This window comes from Cetorhinus maximus, chromosome 29 (assembly GCF_964194155.1).
Source record: "Cetorhinus maximus chromosome 29, sCetMax3.hap1.1, whole genome shotgun sequence".
NCBI lineage: Eukaryota > Metazoa > Chordata > Chondrichthyes > Lamniformes > Cetorhinidae > Cetorhinus > Cetorhinus maximus.
In genome coordinates, this window is record NC_135907.1 from 17,860,495 (window position 1) to 17,878,767 (window position 18,273).

The 18,273-nt window shown below is 47.0% G+C and overlaps 1 protein-coding gene across 1 annotated transcript in view; it reads left to right on the forward strand.

The window, feature by feature from the left end:
- The window catches only part of LOC144669336 (myosin-binding protein C, fast-type-like), a 90,992-nt gene that overhangs the window by 34,828 nt on the left and 37,891 nt on the right, over positions 1-18,273 (forward strand). Inside the window, exons 15-21 of the mRNA XM_078531698.1 lie at positions 1,322-1,446; positions 6,038-6,143; positions 8,677-8,843; positions 10,454-10,619; positions 10,963-11,069; positions 12,597-12,626; positions 14,234-14,376. Coding sequence (XP_078387824.1) covers positions 1,322-1,446; positions 6,038-6,143; positions 8,677-8,843; positions 10,454-10,619; positions 10,963-11,069; positions 12,597-12,626; positions 14,234-14,376 — 844 coding nt within the window. The remainder of the gene's footprint in view (positions 1-1,321; positions 1,447-6,037; positions 6,144-8,676; positions 8,844-10,453; positions 10,620-10,962; positions 11,070-12,596; positions 12,627-14,233; positions 14,377-18,273) is intronic.

Genomic DNA, 18,273 nt, shown 5'->3' on the forward strand with positions numbered 1-18,273 from the left:
AGCCCCCATCTGCCCTGTTTCCTTTTGATGCAAGGACTGGGCTGGCCTTAGGCCTATCCTTCGGCCCTGCTTCTTAATTTTGGATTGGTGTTGCGGCACTTTCCCCGATCCCTGGCTTCGTTGCCCTAGTTACAGTGGCTGGCCTCTGAGTCTTGCAAGTCATGTTTTACACATCCCTGTTTACATCCCCTCCCCTGGGACCAGGAATTAGGAAAACCAAATGGTGACCAGTGCAGTTGGTGGATCACTTGCCTTTAGTCAATCAGCACTCCGGACCATTAGTCCCAGCACTATTTGGTTTTTCTAACCTGTGGCCTATTCATCTCATTGCCTCATGAAGCAAGTGGGTCCCCATTACAATTGCTCCCACTGAACTGTGATCTTGATGGCTTAGGCTATGGATGATGTCGGTTTGGAGTTATAAGAACACATTCGGCCCCTCGATCCTTCTCTGCCATCCGATAAGTTTATGGCCGATCTGATTATGGCCTCAACCCCATTTTCCTGTCTGCTCCCCATTACTCTTGACTCCCTTGTAGATCAAAAGTCTGTCAAATTCAGCCTCGAACATGTTCAATGACCCAGCCTCCGCTGCTCTCTGGGGTAGAGAATGCCACAGACTAACGACCCTCTGAGAGAAGAAATTTCTCCTCATCTGTCTTAAAGCCACTCTTTCATCCCTGGAATTGGCCTGGTGAGCCTTCTCTGAACTGCTTCCAATACAAGTGTATCCACCCAGAAGCATGAAGATCAAAACTATACCCTGCTTCTTCCCAGATCCACAGAATGTATTGAAACAGCCTTACCTACCTCTATAACACCGTCCAGCCCTACAGAACTCTTGTTCTCCTCCAATTCCGACCTTTTGTGATTTTAATCACTCAGCTATTGGCGGCCAGCCTTTCAGTTGCCTGGCCCCCTGAGACCTGGAATTCCCTTCCTAAACCTCGTCCGCCTCTCTCTCCTCCTTTTAAAACGCTCCTTAAGCTTTTAACTGACTAATCTTTTCACCACCCATTTTAATATCTCCTGATGTGACTTGGTGTCAAATTGTTTGATTAATTGCGCCTCTGAAGCAGCTTGAAATGTGGCACTCTGTTAATGGTGCAATATAAATGCAAGTTGTTGTAAACGGGCACCTCTGATTAGCGTCACACTTATGTCCTGTCGCACTTTCCACTTTTGACTCGGAGCAACTCCATGGGTGACCTGCCAGTTTAATCTAATCTTCCCGGTGCCCTGTATAATGTAAGTTTCAAAATGCTCTCGTGCTTTGCCTGTTTTCTCAATGGCTTGCTCTCTTGCTTTCTGTCATCGGCAGGTACATCTTTGAGATCATTGGACTGAAGAGGGTGCTGACCATTAAGAACTGCACGCTGGCAGATGACGCAGAATATGAGTGTATCATTGGTGAAGATAAATGTGCCGCTGACCTCTTCGTCAAGGGTTAGTGTGGCCTCACTGCTTTTTTCTAGCCCCCCCTGCCACCCGTTGCTGTATCATGACTGTCACCTCTGCACTCCTCCACTTTTGGCCTCTTTTGAGCATCCCCGGTTTTAATCGCTCCAGTGTTGGTGGCTGTACCTTCAGCTGCCTGGGTGCTAATCTCAGGAATTCCCTCCCTAAACCTCGTCTCCGCCTCGCTACTCTGCACCTTAACGGGGACGACGCGGGAGAGTGGGATTGGATGAGCCACTCTTGCGGAGAGCCAGGACGTACAAGATGGGCCGAATGGCCTCTTTCTGGGCTGTTACCTTCTATGATTTTAAGGTGATCCTTAAAACCTCCCTCTGCGACCAAGCTTTTGTCAAACATTGCTTTGACGCTCTCTGAAGTGCCTTGGGATGTTGTACCGTGTTAAAGAAGTTTTATATAAATGCAGGTTGGTATTCTAAAGGACATCCTGCATTGCAAGTTGAGGAGGCGATAGAGCTGAGGTGAATGCGTTTGATGCTAATTGGAATAACCCGACATGAGCTGCCAAGGCAGACTGGGATCGGAAAAGCACAGGCAAAAAGCATTCCACGTTTAAAAAAAAATTCTTTCACGGGATGTGGGCATCGCTGGCTAGGCCAGCATGTGTTGCCCATCTCTAATTGCCCTGGAGAAAGATGAGTGGTGAGCCGCCTTCTTGAACCGCTGCAGTCCCTGTGGTGTAGGTACACCCACAGTGCTGTTAGGGAGGGAGTCCAGGATTTTGGCCCAGTGATAGTGAAGTTGTTCCCAAAAATTGGGTCGATGGTTGGGAATGATTGTCAAGGAGGTCTGAGATGTAAACGGCTCAGGAAAAACCAGCCTGTTCTTTCTTTACCACCGCTCCCTTGCTTCCCCCTCCTGAAGGGGCAGCCTCACGCACAGTGCCATGGGTCTCATGGCTTTAAAGCATTGTGGAGTCAGGTGACCAATGTAACTGGCTTTGTATTGAACTGTGCAGGGAAGTGCTGTGCAATAGAGGGAGAGGAATCATACAGAGAGAACAATGAACGTGCATTTATCTATCCTAGCGCCTACTCTCAACCTCAGGACATCCCAAAGCGCTTTACGGCCATTGAAGTGTAGTCACCGTTGTAGGAAATCCAGCAGCCAATTTGCGCACAGCAGGATCCCACAAGCAGCAGTGTGATAATGACCAGATCATCTGCACTTCAGTGATGTTGATTGAGGGATAAATATTGGCCAGGACACCGGGGAGAGCGCCCTCGCTCTTTTTCGTAACAGTGGCCATGGGACCTTTTGCCCCCACCTCGGAGCCTCCGTTTAACAGCTGACCTGAAAGCCGGCACCTCCGACAGGGCAGCATGCCTTCAGTACTGCACTGGGAGCGTTGGCCTAGATTTTGTGCTACAGTCTGTGGAGTGGGGCTTGATCTCACAACCCCCTGACTTTACGTGGAGTTACATAGAATGCACAGCACAGAGAAAGGCCATTGGAGCCAGATGGCTTTCAGGCTGCCCATTGAGCCATATGGGTGATACCTAAAATCCAGAATCATAAGACATAGGAGCAGAAGTAGGCTATTTGGCCCATCGAGTCTGCTCCGCCATTCAATGAGATCATGGCTGATCTAATAATCCTCCACTCCACTTTCTTGCCTTTTCCCCATAACCCTTGATTCCCTTACTGATTAAAAATCTGCCTATCTCAGCCTTGAAAATACTTAACGACCCAGCCTCTACAGACTCTGCGGTAAAGAATTCCACAGATTGACCACCCTCTGAGAGATGAAATTCCTCCTCATCTCTGTCTTAAATGGGCACCCCCTTACTCTGAGATTGTGCACTCTGGTCCTAGACTGTCCCAAAAGGGGAAATACCTCAGCATCTACCCTGTCAAGCCCCCTAAGAATCTTATATTTTTCAATAAGGTCGCCTCTCATTCTTTTAAACTCCAATGAGTACAGGCCCAACCTACTCAACCTCTCCTCATAAGAAAACCCCACCACCCCCAGGATCAACCTAGTGAACCTTGTCTGGACTGCCTCCAATGCCAGTATATCTTTCCTTAGATAAGGGGAACAAAACTGTACGCAGTATTCTAGGTGTGGTCTAACTATTGCCTTGTATAGTTTTAGCAAGACTTCCCTATTTTTATACTCCATTCCCCTTGAAATAAAGGCCAACATTCCTTTTGCCTTCCCTATTACCTGTTGAACCTAAACGTTAGTTTTTTGGGATTCATGCACAAGGACTCCCAAATCCCTCTGTGCTGCAGCTTTCTGCAATCTTTTTCCATTTAAATAGTATTCAGCTCCTCTATTCTTCCTGCCAAAGTGAATAACCTCACATTTTCCCACATTATATTCCATCTGCCAAGTTTTTCCCACTCACTTAACCTGTCTATATCCCTCTGTAAACTCTTTGTGTCATCCTCACCACTTGCCTTCCCACCTATTTTTGTGTCATCCACAAACTTGCCGATAGTACATTCACTTCCCTCATCTAAGTCATTAATATATATTGTACATAATTGTGTGGCCCCAGTACTGATCCCCATGGCACTCCACTAGTTACAGGTTGCCATCCTGAAAATGCCCCCCTTTTCCCAACTCTCTGTCTTTTATAAGTTAGCCAATCCTCTATCCATGCTAATATACTACCCCCCCAACACCAAAGGCTCTTACCTTATTAAGTAGCCTTATGTGCGGTACCTTATTGAATGTTTTTTAGAAACCAAAATATATTACATCTACTGGTTCCCCTTTGTCTATCCTGCTTGTTACCTCCTCAAAGAATTCTAATAAATTTGTCAGGCATGATTTCCCCTTCATGAAGCCATGCTGACTCTGTTTGATTAGATTATGTATTTCTAAATGCTGTTATTACATCCTTTATAATAGACTCTAACATTTTCCCAATGATGGATGTTAAGCTAACTGGCCTATAGTTATCTTTTTTTTGTCTCCCTCCCTTTTTGAATAAGGGTGTTACTTTAACAGTTTTCCAATCGTCTGGGACTTCTCCGGAATCTAAGGATTCTTGGAAGATTACTACCAGTGCATCCATTATCTCTGCAGCTACTTCCTCTAATATTCCAGAATGCAACCCGTCAGGTCCAGGGGACTTATTGGCCTTTAGCCCCATTAGTTTTCCTAGTTCTTTTTCTCTAGTGATAGTTATTGTATTTATTTCCTCCCCCGCTTTTGCCCCTTGACTATTTAGTATTATTGGAATGCTATTAGTGTCTTCTGCCGGGAAGGTTGATGCAAAATATTTATTCAACTCCTCTGCCATTTCCTGGTTCCCCATTATTATTTCCCCTGCCTCATTTTCTAGGGTCTATGTTCACTTTGGTCCCTCTCTTTTTGATATATTTAAAGTTGCTCTTATTGTCCATATTTTTTTTATAATACTTGCTAGTTTACCCTCAAAGTTTACTTTCTCCCTCATTATCTTTTGTTCATTTTTAAAACTTTCCCAATTCTCTGGCTTACCACTAATCTTTGCCACATTGTACATTTTTTCTTTCAATTTGATACTATCCTTAACTTCCTTGGTTAACCATGGTTGGTTTATCCCCTTTCTAGAATACTTCTTCCTCACTGGGATATATTTTTGTTGTGAGTCATGAACTATTCTCTTAAATGTCTGCCATTGTTCATCAACCATATTTTCTGCTAAACTGCTTTCCCAGCCCGCTCCAGCCAATTCTGCCCTCATTCCTTTTGTAATTACCCTTATTTAAGTTTAGCACAGTTGTTTCCAACCGAAGTTTCTCACTCTCAAACAGAATGCTAAATTCTACCATGTTATGGTCACTGTTTCCTCGGGGATCTTTCACTCTGAGATCGTTTATGAAACCTATCTCATTACACATTACTAGATCCAAAATAGCCTGATCCCTTGTTGGATCCTCAACATATTGTTCTAGGAAACTGTCCCGAATACACTCTATGAATTCTTGCTCGTGGCTACCTCTGCCAGTTTGATTTTCCCAATCTACATGAAGATTAAAGTCACCCATGATTAATGTACTGCCTTTTTCACATGTCCTCATTATCTCCTGATTTATTCTCTGTCATGCAGCCTGGCTACTGTTAGGGGGCCTATCGGCTACTCCCATCAGTGTCTTCTTCCCCTTGTTATTTCATACCTCCACCTGTATGGATTCTGCATCTTCTGATCCAAGATCATTTCTTGCTATCATGCTTATTCCATCTCATACTAACAAAGCTAATCCACCACCCTTTCCTTCCTGCCTGTCCTTTCAAAAAGTCACATATCCCTGAACATTTAGTTCCCAGCTTTAATCTCCTTGTAACCATAAGATCATACTCATTAACCTCTATTTGTGCCGTTAATTCATTTATTTTGTTTCGAATAATACTTGATATAACTGAAATGCTAACATTTCAGTCATGCTTTATTTTTGCACATTGGCTAATGCCCATTCAGTAGATCCATGTGCTACAGAGGTCGTTGACCCTGCTTTCAGTTGGCACAAATCCAACTCCCTCTCCATCTCCCAGTCTAAGTGCTCAGGAGACCTTGATATCTCTTTCCCCCACTATCAATGTTAATCTGCTCATTTCTTTTCTCAGAGCCTCCTGTCACCATCATTGTGCCCCTGGATGACCAACATGTATTTGTGGATGAGCGGGTTGAGTTCGATTGTGAGGTCTCAGAGGAAGGAGCAGTCGTAGTCTGGTAAGAATCTTTGCATGTCTCCCCTCCACCACCCAGTTCTCCCCCCTTCCTCTAGAGAGGCTAACGTGCTCAGATACAGGGCCCTTCTTAAGGGCGTTATCATTGCTGAATCTCTCACCATCAATGTCCTGGGGGTTATCGTTGCCCAGATACTGAACTGGACCAGCCATATAAATACTGTAGCCACTAGAGAGAGTGCAGAGGAGATTTACCAGGATGTTGCCTGAGCTGGAGAGTTTTAGTTATGAGGAGAGATTAGATAGACTGGGGTTATTTTCCCTGGAGCAGGGGAGTTTGAGGGGGGACATGAAGGAAGGAACTTTTCCCCTTGGTAGAGGGATCAATAACCAGGGGGCATAGATTTAAGGTAAGGGGCAGGAGGTTTAGAGGGGATGTGAAGAAGAATTTTTTTGCCCAGAATGTGGTGGGAATCTGGAACTCACTGCCTGAAAGGGTGGTAGAGGCAGAAACTCTCATAACAATTAAGAAGTATTTGGATGTGCACTTGCGATGCCATGGCATACAAGGCTATGGGCCCAGTGCTGGAAAATAAGATTAGAATAGTTAGGTACTTGTTTTACCAGCGCTGACTCGATGGGCCGAAGGGCCTTTTCCTGTGCTGTATATCTCTATGACTCTAAGAGCAGATCAGAGGCTGGGAATCCTGTGGTGAGTAATTTCTAACGCCCCCAAAGCTTGTCCACCATCTACAAGGCATAAGTCAAGAGTGTGATGGAATACTCTCCACTTGCCTGCATGAGTGCAGCTCCAACAATACTCAAGAAGCTCGACACCATCCAGGACACAGCAGCCTGTTTGACTGGCACCCCGTCCACCACCTTCAACATTCACTCCCTCCACTACCGACGCAGAGTGGCAGCAGTGTGTGCCATCTACCAGATGCACTGTAGCCACTCGCCATACCATCTTTGACAGGACTTCCCAAACACACGACCTCTACCACCTAGAAGGGCAAGGGCAGCAGATGCATAGGAGCACCACCACTTGCAAGTGGCACAGAACCAGGCCATTCAGCCCAACTAGTCGATGCTGGGATGTATACACCACATGAGCCACCTCCCTTTCCTTCACCTTCAACCTCTGAAGCCGTTAATGCTGTTAATTGTGTGTAGCTGCAAGAGCCAGATGTAACAGTGCCCCAATAAAAGAACTGGACCAATATTCAAATCTGGTGATTTCGGTATTTTCCTTTTTTTTTGAATAAAGGTTTTTTTCTGCCTTCTCTCTTGGAGACACTGGCCCTCCCTGGGGTGAGGCTCCATGGACCGAGGTGAACCTCTGGATCCTCAAGTGCAGGCTCATCTGTTATTCATGAGTCCAGACAGCAAGCTATTCAACCAGGAAAGTCATCAAGGCTGAGCTGACCCTGGGGCTTGGTTGGCACCTGCTGGCTTGTGTGTGATAGTGGTGATGGGCAGCAGGGAGCCCCCTCCCTGGTCAATTGTCCCCTTTGGGAGTCCTGGAGGCTCAAAGTTGCCCACACTGCCCTACCCTTGTGCAATGAACTAATTCAACAAGGAGTAAACTAGGAGCTCCCTGATGGGTATGCCTTAGTACCGCACAAGGAGAGTTACTCTGAACCTTTATAAAGCTCTGTTTACAACTAGAATATTGTGTCCAGTTCTGGTCACCACACTTTGGGAAGTATGTGAAGACCCTCTACAGGTTGCAGAGGAGATTTACATGAACGGTTCCAGGGATGAGGGATGTTAGCTACAAGGTTAGGTTGGAGAAGCTGGGCTTGTTCTCCTTGGAGCAAAGGAGGTTGAGGGGAGATTTGATCGCGGTGTACAAGATCTTGACAGGTTTTGATAAGGTAGTCAAAGAAATGCTGTTCCCATTAGCTGACGGTACAAGGAGCAGAGAGGGGACACAGATATAAGGTTCTGGGCAGGAGATGTAGGGGGGAATGTGAGGAAGAACTTTTTTTTACTTGACAAGTGGTCACGACTTGGAAATTGGGCGGTGGAAACAGAGGATGATGTCAAAAGGAAATTGGATGGGCACTTGAGGGAAATTAACTTGCAAGGCTACAGGGATAGAGAGAAGGAATGGGACTGACTGGATTGCTCCACAGAGAGCCTGCATGGACCCGATGGGCCAAATGGCCTCCTTCTGTGCCATAATGATTTCATGGCCGGAATTTTCCAGCCCCCCCCCAACCCCGAGCTAAGGTGGGACTGGGAGCCGTTGAAATCGCCTTTTATTTTGACGGGACCCGAAGATCCCAGCAGCATGAGGGGACGGAAAATTCCGGCCTATGACACCAGCAATAACTTACCTTTAATGTAAGAGAACATCCCAAAGCATTTCATGGCAGCGTTGCCACCGAGGCTTGTCACTTGGAGATTTTTGGTCAAAACCTTGGTGAAAGAGGTAGGTTTCCAAGAGCATCTTATAGGCAGGGAGGGAATTGGGGGGGGTTTTAGCGAGGTAAATTATGGAAATAGTGTGCATAACAGTGTGGAATGGGGGGAAAACTCTGACCTTCCCTCTCTCCTGTCTTTTTAAGGTCAAAGGACGGGGTGGAGTTGACCCGAGATGACTCCATGACACATCGCATTAAGAAGAGCGGGAAGAAGCATATATTGATTATTAATGATGCCACCAAGATGGATGGAGGGCGCTACAAGATCATAACTAACGGAGGGGAATCAGAAGCCGATTTGATTGTGGAAGGTACTTCACAGTGAGCTATGGAGAATGAAATGGGCTGACGGTGGGGTGGGGCCCAAACCACAGTGAAGGGGGCTCAAAGAGAAAAGAGCAGCCATCCCGATTGGCCCTTGCCAGTTGGCTTGTCCAACATGTCATTCAAAAAGCGAATTGCTGTGTCCTTTTCACCCAGGTGAAAGGCAGATTTAATAGAGGTTTTTCAAAATTGTGAGGAGTTTTAGGGAGAAATTGTTCCTTTCAGCGAGAGGGACACCAACCAGAGGACACAGATTCAAACCCTGCTGAGAACGAGGGAATAAAGATTTCAAGTAATTGGTGAAAGAATCAAAAGCTACATGAGGAAAATATTTATTTTAGCCAGTGAGCAGCTAGGACTTTGACTAAGCTGCCTGGGAGTGCGGTGGAGGAGGATCCAATTATGGCTTTCAAAAGGGAATTGGATAAACAACTGAAGAGAAAAACCAGGACAATGGGAAAAGGGCAGGGGAGTCGGACTAGCTGAGTTTCTATTGCAGAAAGCCAGCACAGACTCGGTGAGCCAAATGGCCACCTTTGTGCTTTAACCATTAACCACCTTCATATAATGTGGATTGTCACAGAATCTTAATGGCACAGAAGGAGGCCATTCAGTCCATCGTGTCGGTACTGGCACTCCAAATGAACTTCATGACCTAGTGCCATTGCCCTGCCTTTTCCCCATACCCCTGCTCATTGTTTCTATTTAAATAATCATCTAATGCCCTCTTGAATGTCTCGATTGAACCTGCCTCCACCACACTTCCAGGCCGTGCGTTCCAGACCCGAACCACTCGCTGTGTGATAAAGTTGTTTTCTCGTGTCACACTTGCTTCTTTTACAAATCACTTCAAATCTGGGCCCTCTCGTTCTTGATCCTGTTATGAGCGGGAACAGCTTCTCCCTTTCTACTCTGTCCAGCCCCTTTTAAGATTTTGAACATCACGTGTTCAAACACATGAAAACCTTCTGAACCTCTCAATTAGATTCCAGTCTTTAACTCACTTGCACAGCTGCAGCTAGGGGTAGCACCCTGGCCCTTGAGTCATTAGGTTGTGGGTTCAAGTCCCATTCCAGGACTTAAACGCAAAAATTGAAATCACTGGATAATCCAGTGCAGTACTGAGGGAGTGCTGCACTGTTGGAGGTGCCGTCTTTCAGATGAGACATTAAACCGAAGCCCCGTCAGCACAAAAGATCCCATGGGCGCTATTTTGAGGATGAACAGAGGAGTTCACCCCAGTATCCTGGCCAATAATATATCCCTCAATCAACATCACAAAAACAGATTATCTGGTCATTATCACATTACTGCTTGTGGGAGCTTGCTGTGCGCAAATTGGCTCCTGTGTTTCCTACATTACAAAAGTGACAACATTTCAAAAATACTTAATTGGTTGTGAAGTGCTTTAATTCTTTATCTTTATTACGCTATTCCTGTTATCATTGAGTCAGATGACAGCAGTGGGAATAGTTGCTTATGTGGCCTAATTATGATACACTCAAGGTTTGGTAGCGTTGAGGTGAAGTAGTTTTTTTTCAAAGCCAAGTTGTCTCAGCTGGACTGAGCCTGTGTGCTTTTTGAATCTGTGTTTCAGACAAGGTCCTGCAGGTATTGCAGAGTTTTGCTGACCTGACACTGAAGGCCGCAGAACAGGCAGTCTTCAGGTGTGAAGTGTCTGACGACAAGGTGACAGGCAAGTGGCTGAAGAATGGGATCGAGGTCGTTCCCAGTAAGCGACTCCACATCGCCCATAATGGCAGGTAAGTCGTGCCCTGTTCAATGGCAATTGGTCGGATTTCTATTGTAACTGGCCCCCCCGCGCCACCCCGATCTCCCTCCACAAGGTAACGGTCGATCAGCTGTCATGCCCGACACCACCTCTGGCCCGCAGAGATTCCTTCAAACATGTTGGTGAGGGATATGGTCATGCCTAAAGTGAAAGAACACCCTGAAGATGGGAAACAGCAGTGGGATGGTCGCTGGGATTCATTTGCCCTGTTGGATGTTATTGGTTTTCCATGGCCCTGCTGCCATTGTGCTTGCTGATTTGACCCCCGCCCCTTGTAACTTGGACATTGGGTCATCCCTTGTTCCTCTCCGCAGGTTTCATAGACTTGTGATTGATGATATCGCACCAGATGATGAAGCTGACTACACCTTCATTCCAGACGGTTACGCCATCTCCCTCTCTGCCAAGCTCAACTTTTTAGGTATGAGTCGCTTTGAGCTTCCATTGTATCAGTTAACGCATGTTGTCTACACAGGACCATGGCCGAGTATATATCATATATGCAGGGCAGTGATTGGGTATATGTAATATATGCAGGACTGTGATTAGGTATATGCAAAATTGTGTTTGGATACACAGAATATACACAGGACTGTGATTATACACACAATATATACAGGACCATGATTGGTTATACACACAATATATACAAGACTGTGACTGGATACGCACAATATATACAGGACTGTGACTGGATACGGACAATATATACAGGACTGTGACTGGATACGCACAATATATACAGGACTGTGACTGGATAAGCACAATATATACAGGACTGTGACTGGATATACGCAATATATACAGGACTGTGACTGGATACGCGCAATATATACAGGATTGTGACTGGATATGTGCAATATATACAGGACTGTGACTGGATGCGCACAATATATACAGGACTGTGACTGGATGCGCACAATATATACAGGACTGTGACTGGATGCGCACAATATATACAGGACTGTGACTGGATGCGCACAATATATACAGGACTGTGTCTGGATATGCACAATATATACAGGACTGTGACTGGATACGCACAATATATACAGGACTACAAAAAAATCTACAGAGTGTAGCAATAGAGATACTATTCAAAAACCAAAGATCGTGGAAGAAGTGATTTTAGTCACAAGCTAGTGATTGTAGACTTTTCAGCACACCAAGAAAAGGCCTGAATCAGTTACCAGTACAATAGTCCATTCTAGTCCTGCAGCTTATCTTGATGAAGATCTAGAATGGCAATGTGAAAGGGGGGGATTTTTTTTCTCTGCTGCTGTACCCTGGTTAGACCTCATCTGGAGTACTGTGTAAATCTGGAACACCATGCCTTAGAAAGGATATATACCAGCCTTGGGAGGAGATGCAGCTCTGCTCCATCAGGGTATTACCAGGGCTGCAAGAATTAGTTCACGAGGAGCGATTATGTAAACTTGGCTTGTATCCCCCAGAATATGGAAAGTTTAGCCGTGATTTGCTCTAAGGTTTTTTTAGAATTTTGAAAGGAATTGATGGGGTAGGTAGAAAGAGATTTTCCACTGGGTGGGTGGGTGGGGGGTGGGGGCGTCTAGGACAAAACAAAATCGGAAGCCATTCAGGAGAGAAGTCAGGAAACACTTCTTCACACAAAGGGTTGGATCTCTCTCCCTCAAAGAGCAGTGGAAGCTAGCTCAATTAATAATGCGAAATCTGAGATCAATAGAGTTTTGCTAGCCAAGGGTATTAGGAGACATAGCACCAAGGTGGGTGGACGGAGTTCATGTACAGATCAGTCATGATCTCATTGAATGGTGGAACTAGCTCGAGGGGCTGAGTGGCCTGTTCCTGCTCCTATGTTCCTACCCTAGGTTATCGATGATCGACAAATTGGAGCAAAGCTTAATATTTCTTTTAGCTGTTGAATTTATTTTCAATCTCAATTTTTATTTTCTCTTGTGTCTTTCAGAGGTCAAAATCGACTATGTCCCCCGACAAGGTAAGTTATTCAGATATCGGTACTGAATGTTGTTCAATTTAAATATAGTGTTTGCATTTTTAATTTAAATTGTGTGATCAGCCAAAGAGGTGACAAAACTCAGTGGTACAGAGGGATCTGGGTGTCCTGGTACATGAATCGCTAAATGTTAGTACGCAAGTGCAGCAAGTGGTGAGGAAGGCAAATGGAATGTTGGCATTTATTGCAAGGGGGTAAAAGTATAAAAATAGGGAAGTTACTACAGCTGTACCTTGGTGAGACCACATCTGGAAAACTGTGGTCCCCTTATCTGAAAAAAAGATATAAATGCATTCAAGGCAATTCAGAGAAGGTTCACTCGACTCATTCCCAGGATGAGGGGCTTATCTTATGAAGAAAGGTTGAAGAGGGTGGGCCTGTACCCATTGGAGTTTAGAAGAACGAGAGGTGATTTTATTGAAACATCTAAGATCCTGAGGGGACTTGGTAGGGTAGATACCGGGAGGATGTTTCCACTTGTGGGGGAGACTAGAACTAGGGGACACGGTTTAAGAATAAGAGGTCTCCCTTTTTAAGACAGAGATGAGGAGATTTTTTTTTCCCCCAGGGTCGTTCTGTGGAATTCTCTTCCCCAGAGAGCAGTGGAGGCCGGGCCACTGGCTTTATTCAAGGCTGAGTTAGACAGATTTTTTGATAGACAAGCGGGTCAACGGCTCTGGGGGGCAGATAGGAAAGTGGAGTTGAGACCATAACCAGATCAGCCATGATCTTATTGAATAGTGGAGCAGGCCTGAAGGGCTCCTGCTCCTAAGTCCTATGTTCCTTTGTCTTGTACAGCACGAGGTCTCTATCCCAAGGTGACTTTATCGTTTTAGTTATGAATGTTAGACCTTCTGAAAGTGTGAGTCCTGCTCTCCCATTGCCTGTCTCTTGCGCTCTCCCGTGCTCGCTCTCCCGCGCTCCCGCGCTCGCTCTCCCGCGCTCGCTCTCCCGCGCTCGCTCTCCCGCGCTCGCTCTCCTGCTCTCCCGCGCTCGCTCTCCTGCTCTCCTGCGCTCGTTCTCCCACGCTCGCTCTCTCACTCTCCCGCGCTCGCTCTCCCGCGCTCGCTTTCCCGCGCGCTCGCTCTCTCCCGCTTCTCCCGCGCTCCCGCTCTCTCCTGCGCTCCCGCTCTCTCCCGCTCTCCCCCGCTTGCTCTCCTGCGCTCGCCCCCGCTCGCTCTCCCGCTCGCCGCCGCTCGCTCTCCCGCGCTCGCTCTCCCGCGCTCGCTCTCCCGCGCTCGCTCTCCCGCGCGCTCGCTCTCTCCCGCTCTCCCCCGCTTGCTCTCCTGCGCTCGCCCCCGCTCGCTCTCCCGCTCGCCCCCACTCGCTCTCCCGCTCGCCCCCGCTCGCTCTCCCGCTCGCCCCCGCTCGCTCTCCCGCGCTTGCCCAACTCTCGCTCTACCGCTCGCCCCCGCTCGCGCTTGCTCTCTCCCTCCCCCTCTGTTTCGTCTTCCTCTCTTGTGTGCAACTTTCTTATTGTCTTTCTTTCTCTATCTGTCTTTTTTTCTCTATTTTCCTCTTTGGGATTTGATCTTTCTCTCTGTCTCTGACTCTGTCCACATCTAAACATTTATTTATTTTTCAAACAGAGCCTCCTAAGATCCACCTGGACTGCACAGGCAGTGTGGTTTCCCACAATACCATTGTTGTGGTAGCTGGTAACAAGCTCCGACTGGATGTTGACGCCAGTGGTGAACCCCCTCCAACTATTAGCTGGCTCAAGTCCGATGAGGTAGGCATCTCCAGTCACTCCCCATGGGTTGATCTGTCGCAATTAAGTGCTTTGCTTTTGTATTGCCATTTTCATTCAGCACTCTCCAGATACACACCACCTGATCCTTCAGACGAGCATCATCTGCTTTTCCAGATGAGCACCCGCTACCCTCCAGATGCCCACTCGCTGGTCTTCCAGATGCCAACCCTTTAGCTCTCCCATACTGCCACCTTGTGGTCATCCAGATGTCTACTTTCCCGAGCTTCAGGTGGGAATGCTCTGGACCTCCGTGCAGCCACCCTCTGGTCCGCCAGGCAGCCACACTTTAGCCCTCCGGGCGGCTGCCCTCTGGCCCTCCCGGATGGCCGCCCACTGGCACTTTCATGTATGAGCTTCAGGACTGACGCTGGGGATTTCCTATGGGATTCTCCCCATTGGTTGCTGTAACTGCCGTGCCTAATCAGAGCAGGGACATGCTATGTCAGCGGGGTCCCCCTCAAAATTTGGACAGGTGATCGAGAGAACTCCAGGTAAGAATATCCCTTGAGCCTACAAACTATTTGACTGTGAAAGGCATCGTAGCCACGCCTGATTCTGCCCTTAGCTCACCTTCGCCACACAAACTTGATTCTAATGTGACAGCCGTCAGCAGCAGAAACAGCTCCCAACTTTCCGTACCTTGGCAACTTTAACTCATTAAGATAATGAGAAGGGAATTGCACCCCTGGCTGCGTGCTACAGCCTATCAGCATTTAAAACCTTTACTTCAGTTATACATCACCATCACTGCCCTGAAAAATATATTTTTTTTTTGATTCATTCATGGGATGTGGGCATCGCTGGCTAGGCCAGCATTTATTGCCCACTCCTAATTGCCCTTGGCATTTTAAGAGTCAAGCACATTGCTGTGGGTCTGGAGCCACATGTAGGCCAGGCCAGGTAAGGTTGGCAGATTTCCTTCCCTAAAGGGCATTAGGGAACCAGATGGGTTTTTACAACAATCAGCAGGGGGGCTTCACTTCACCACTTCACTTGCTGCCCCACTCACCGCTTCCACTTCCCCCTTAATTCCAGATTTCTATTGAATTCAAATTCCACCATCTGCTGTGGTGAGGTTTGAACCCAGGTCCCCAGAGCATTAACCCTGGGTCTCTGGAATACCACTGCGCCACCACCCCCCCTTAAATATATAATGGTTTAGCCCCTCCTGGCAGAGGTCGGGCAACCCAGCACAAACTAGGAATCAAAGCTGGCTACTGCCAGGTTTGCATGTCTTGGGACCATGTTGATGCCCCACTCCAGCAACTTGGGCACAAAATCCACACTGACACGCCCAGTGCAACACTGAGGGAGTGCTGCACTGCCAGGGGCACCGTCCTTTGGATGAGACGTTCAAGCAAGGCCCCCCCCCCACCACCAACCCGGTGGACAAAAACAAAAGTCCCGTGTCACCGTTTCGAAGAGCAGGGGAACACTCTTTGGTGTCCTGGCGAACATGGATCCCTCTGCCAAGATCATTCAAAAACATATGATCTGCTCATTATCACCTTGCTGTTTGTGGGAGCTTGCTGTGCGCAAGTTGGCTTCCGGGTTTCCTATATTACAACGGCAACTACACTTCAAAAGTCCTTCGTTGCCTGTGAAGCACTTCGGAACATCGTGAGCTCATGAATGGCGCTGTATAAATGCAAGTCTCCCTTTCTGTCGCTCCAAAGTTGAATTTATGAATGAATAATCAATTTTCTAAGAAGTAAATTTGTAAGTCACCATTAATAGATTCCGCCAGACATTGTTTCTGGGAATAAAAGCGGCTGATGCTCATTAACACGTTGGCTCACTTGTGCTTTTATTCCACTTACCTTAATGGAGAAACCTGCGCATTTATTTAGGATTTGCCTGTTTCGCAAAGCTCTTTAATTTCGCAGCATTGAGTCTGGCAGCAGCTGTCCCAAAGGGAGCTGGCGCTTTGAGGGTTGAGCAGGAGAGGAGATCTGATAAGCTGCACATTTGAAGTCATCCCAAACATGGCAGTGGGAGATAACTGGCAGCGACCCTCATTACTTAGCTCAGCACTTTTCTTCAAGTTGGACACTGCGTGTGCCGACTGCCCCTTCTGTTTAGTGATGGGCTGTTTGTCCGACTGGGTGAGGGTGTTTCTCTTGGTTGTTTGAGAAGGAACAATGTGCAGGGTTAAGGGGAGAAGGCGGGCGAGGTAAATTGCTCATTTGGAGAGCTGGTGTAGACACGACGGGCCGAATGGCCTCCTCCTGTGCTGTAAAACTCTTCCGCCGTCTACGATTGTGTCTAGGGTCTCAACATTCTATCTGCGCCCACCAATTAGTTGAGTGGACAGCGCTCCTACAAACATATGAGCTAGGAACAGGAGCAGGCCACTCGGTCCTTCAAGCCTGCTCCCCCATTCATAGCCGATCTGATTGTAACCTCCTGCCTACCCTCCTGACGACCTTTCACCCCCCTCTTGTCTTGGAACCAGCAGATCCTGGGTTCAAGTCCCACTCCAGAAACTCGAAAATACCATCTAGGCTGATACCCCCCTCCCAGTGCAGTACTGAGGGTTTGCTGTAGCGTCTTTCAGATGTGACATGAAACCAAAGATCCTGCGGCACTGTTTCGAAGAAGAGCAGGGTGGATCTCCCTGGTGTACCAACCAATATTTATCCCTCAACCAACGTCGATAAAACAGATCATTATCACATTGCTGTTTGTGGGAGCTTGCTGTGCGCAAATTGGCTGCTGTGTTTCCTACATTACAACAGTGACAACACTCCAAAAAAATACTTCACTGGCTGTAAAGTGCTTTAGGAGGTCCTGGGGTTGTGCAAGGTGCCATATATAAATTCAAGTCTTTCCTCCCTCTCCCTGAATGCCTAGGTTTACATACTGCATAATGGAAGTGCCACTGATGACTATTTATAATGCTTAAGGTAAAATAAAATAAGAAATTGTGTTTATAAAGCTGTCTTTCACAACCTCAGGATGTCCCAAAGCACTTTATACCCAGTAAAATGTTTCCTTGAAGTAGTTTTTCAATTCTTTTTAGGCAAAAAAGCTTGACCTTAGGAGTGGAAAATTGGACCTTATGATGTTAGCTAATATGGAGAGCAGGGTTGTGTTGTGGGCCTGTTTCTATGAGGACTTGTGCTGAGCTCTCTATAGAGCCCTTGTAGCTGACCATGATAGGATAGTTTGATTTCTTGAGTCTTCCCCCTGGGGTGGAAGGCCTACCCAGTGAAGTCAGGCAACTTTAATATCTTATAGTGGCTGCCAGATATATATACATTTTTATTTATTCTTGGGATGTGGTATCACTGGCTGGGCCAACATTTATTCCCCATCCTTAATTGCCCTTGAGAAGGTGGTGGTGAGCTGCCTTCTTGAACTGCTACAGTCCATGTGGTGTCGGTACACCCACAGTGCTGTTAGGGAGGGAGTTCCAGGATTTTCACCCAGCGATAGTGAAGGAACGGTGATATATTTCCAAGTCAGGATGGTGAGTGGCTTGGAGGGGAACTTCCAGGTGGTGGTGTTCCCGTCTATCTGCTGCTCGTCTAGACGGTAGTGGTTGTGGGTTTAGAAGGTGCTTTCCAAGGAGGCTTGGTGAATTCCTGCAGTGCATCTTGTAGATGGTACACACTGCTGCTACTGTGTGTTGGTGGAGGAAGGAGCGAATGTTTGTGGATGGGTTGTCAGTCAAGTGGGCTGCTTTGTCCTGGATGGTGCCAAGGTTCTTGAGTGTTGTGGGAGCTGCACTCATCCAGGCAAGTGGAGAATTTTCCATCACACTCCTAACTTGTGCCTTGTAGATGGTGGACAGACTATATATATATTTTATATATTTATGGCTGGTCCATTTCAGTTTCTGGTTAATGGTAACCCCGATAGGGGATTCAGCGA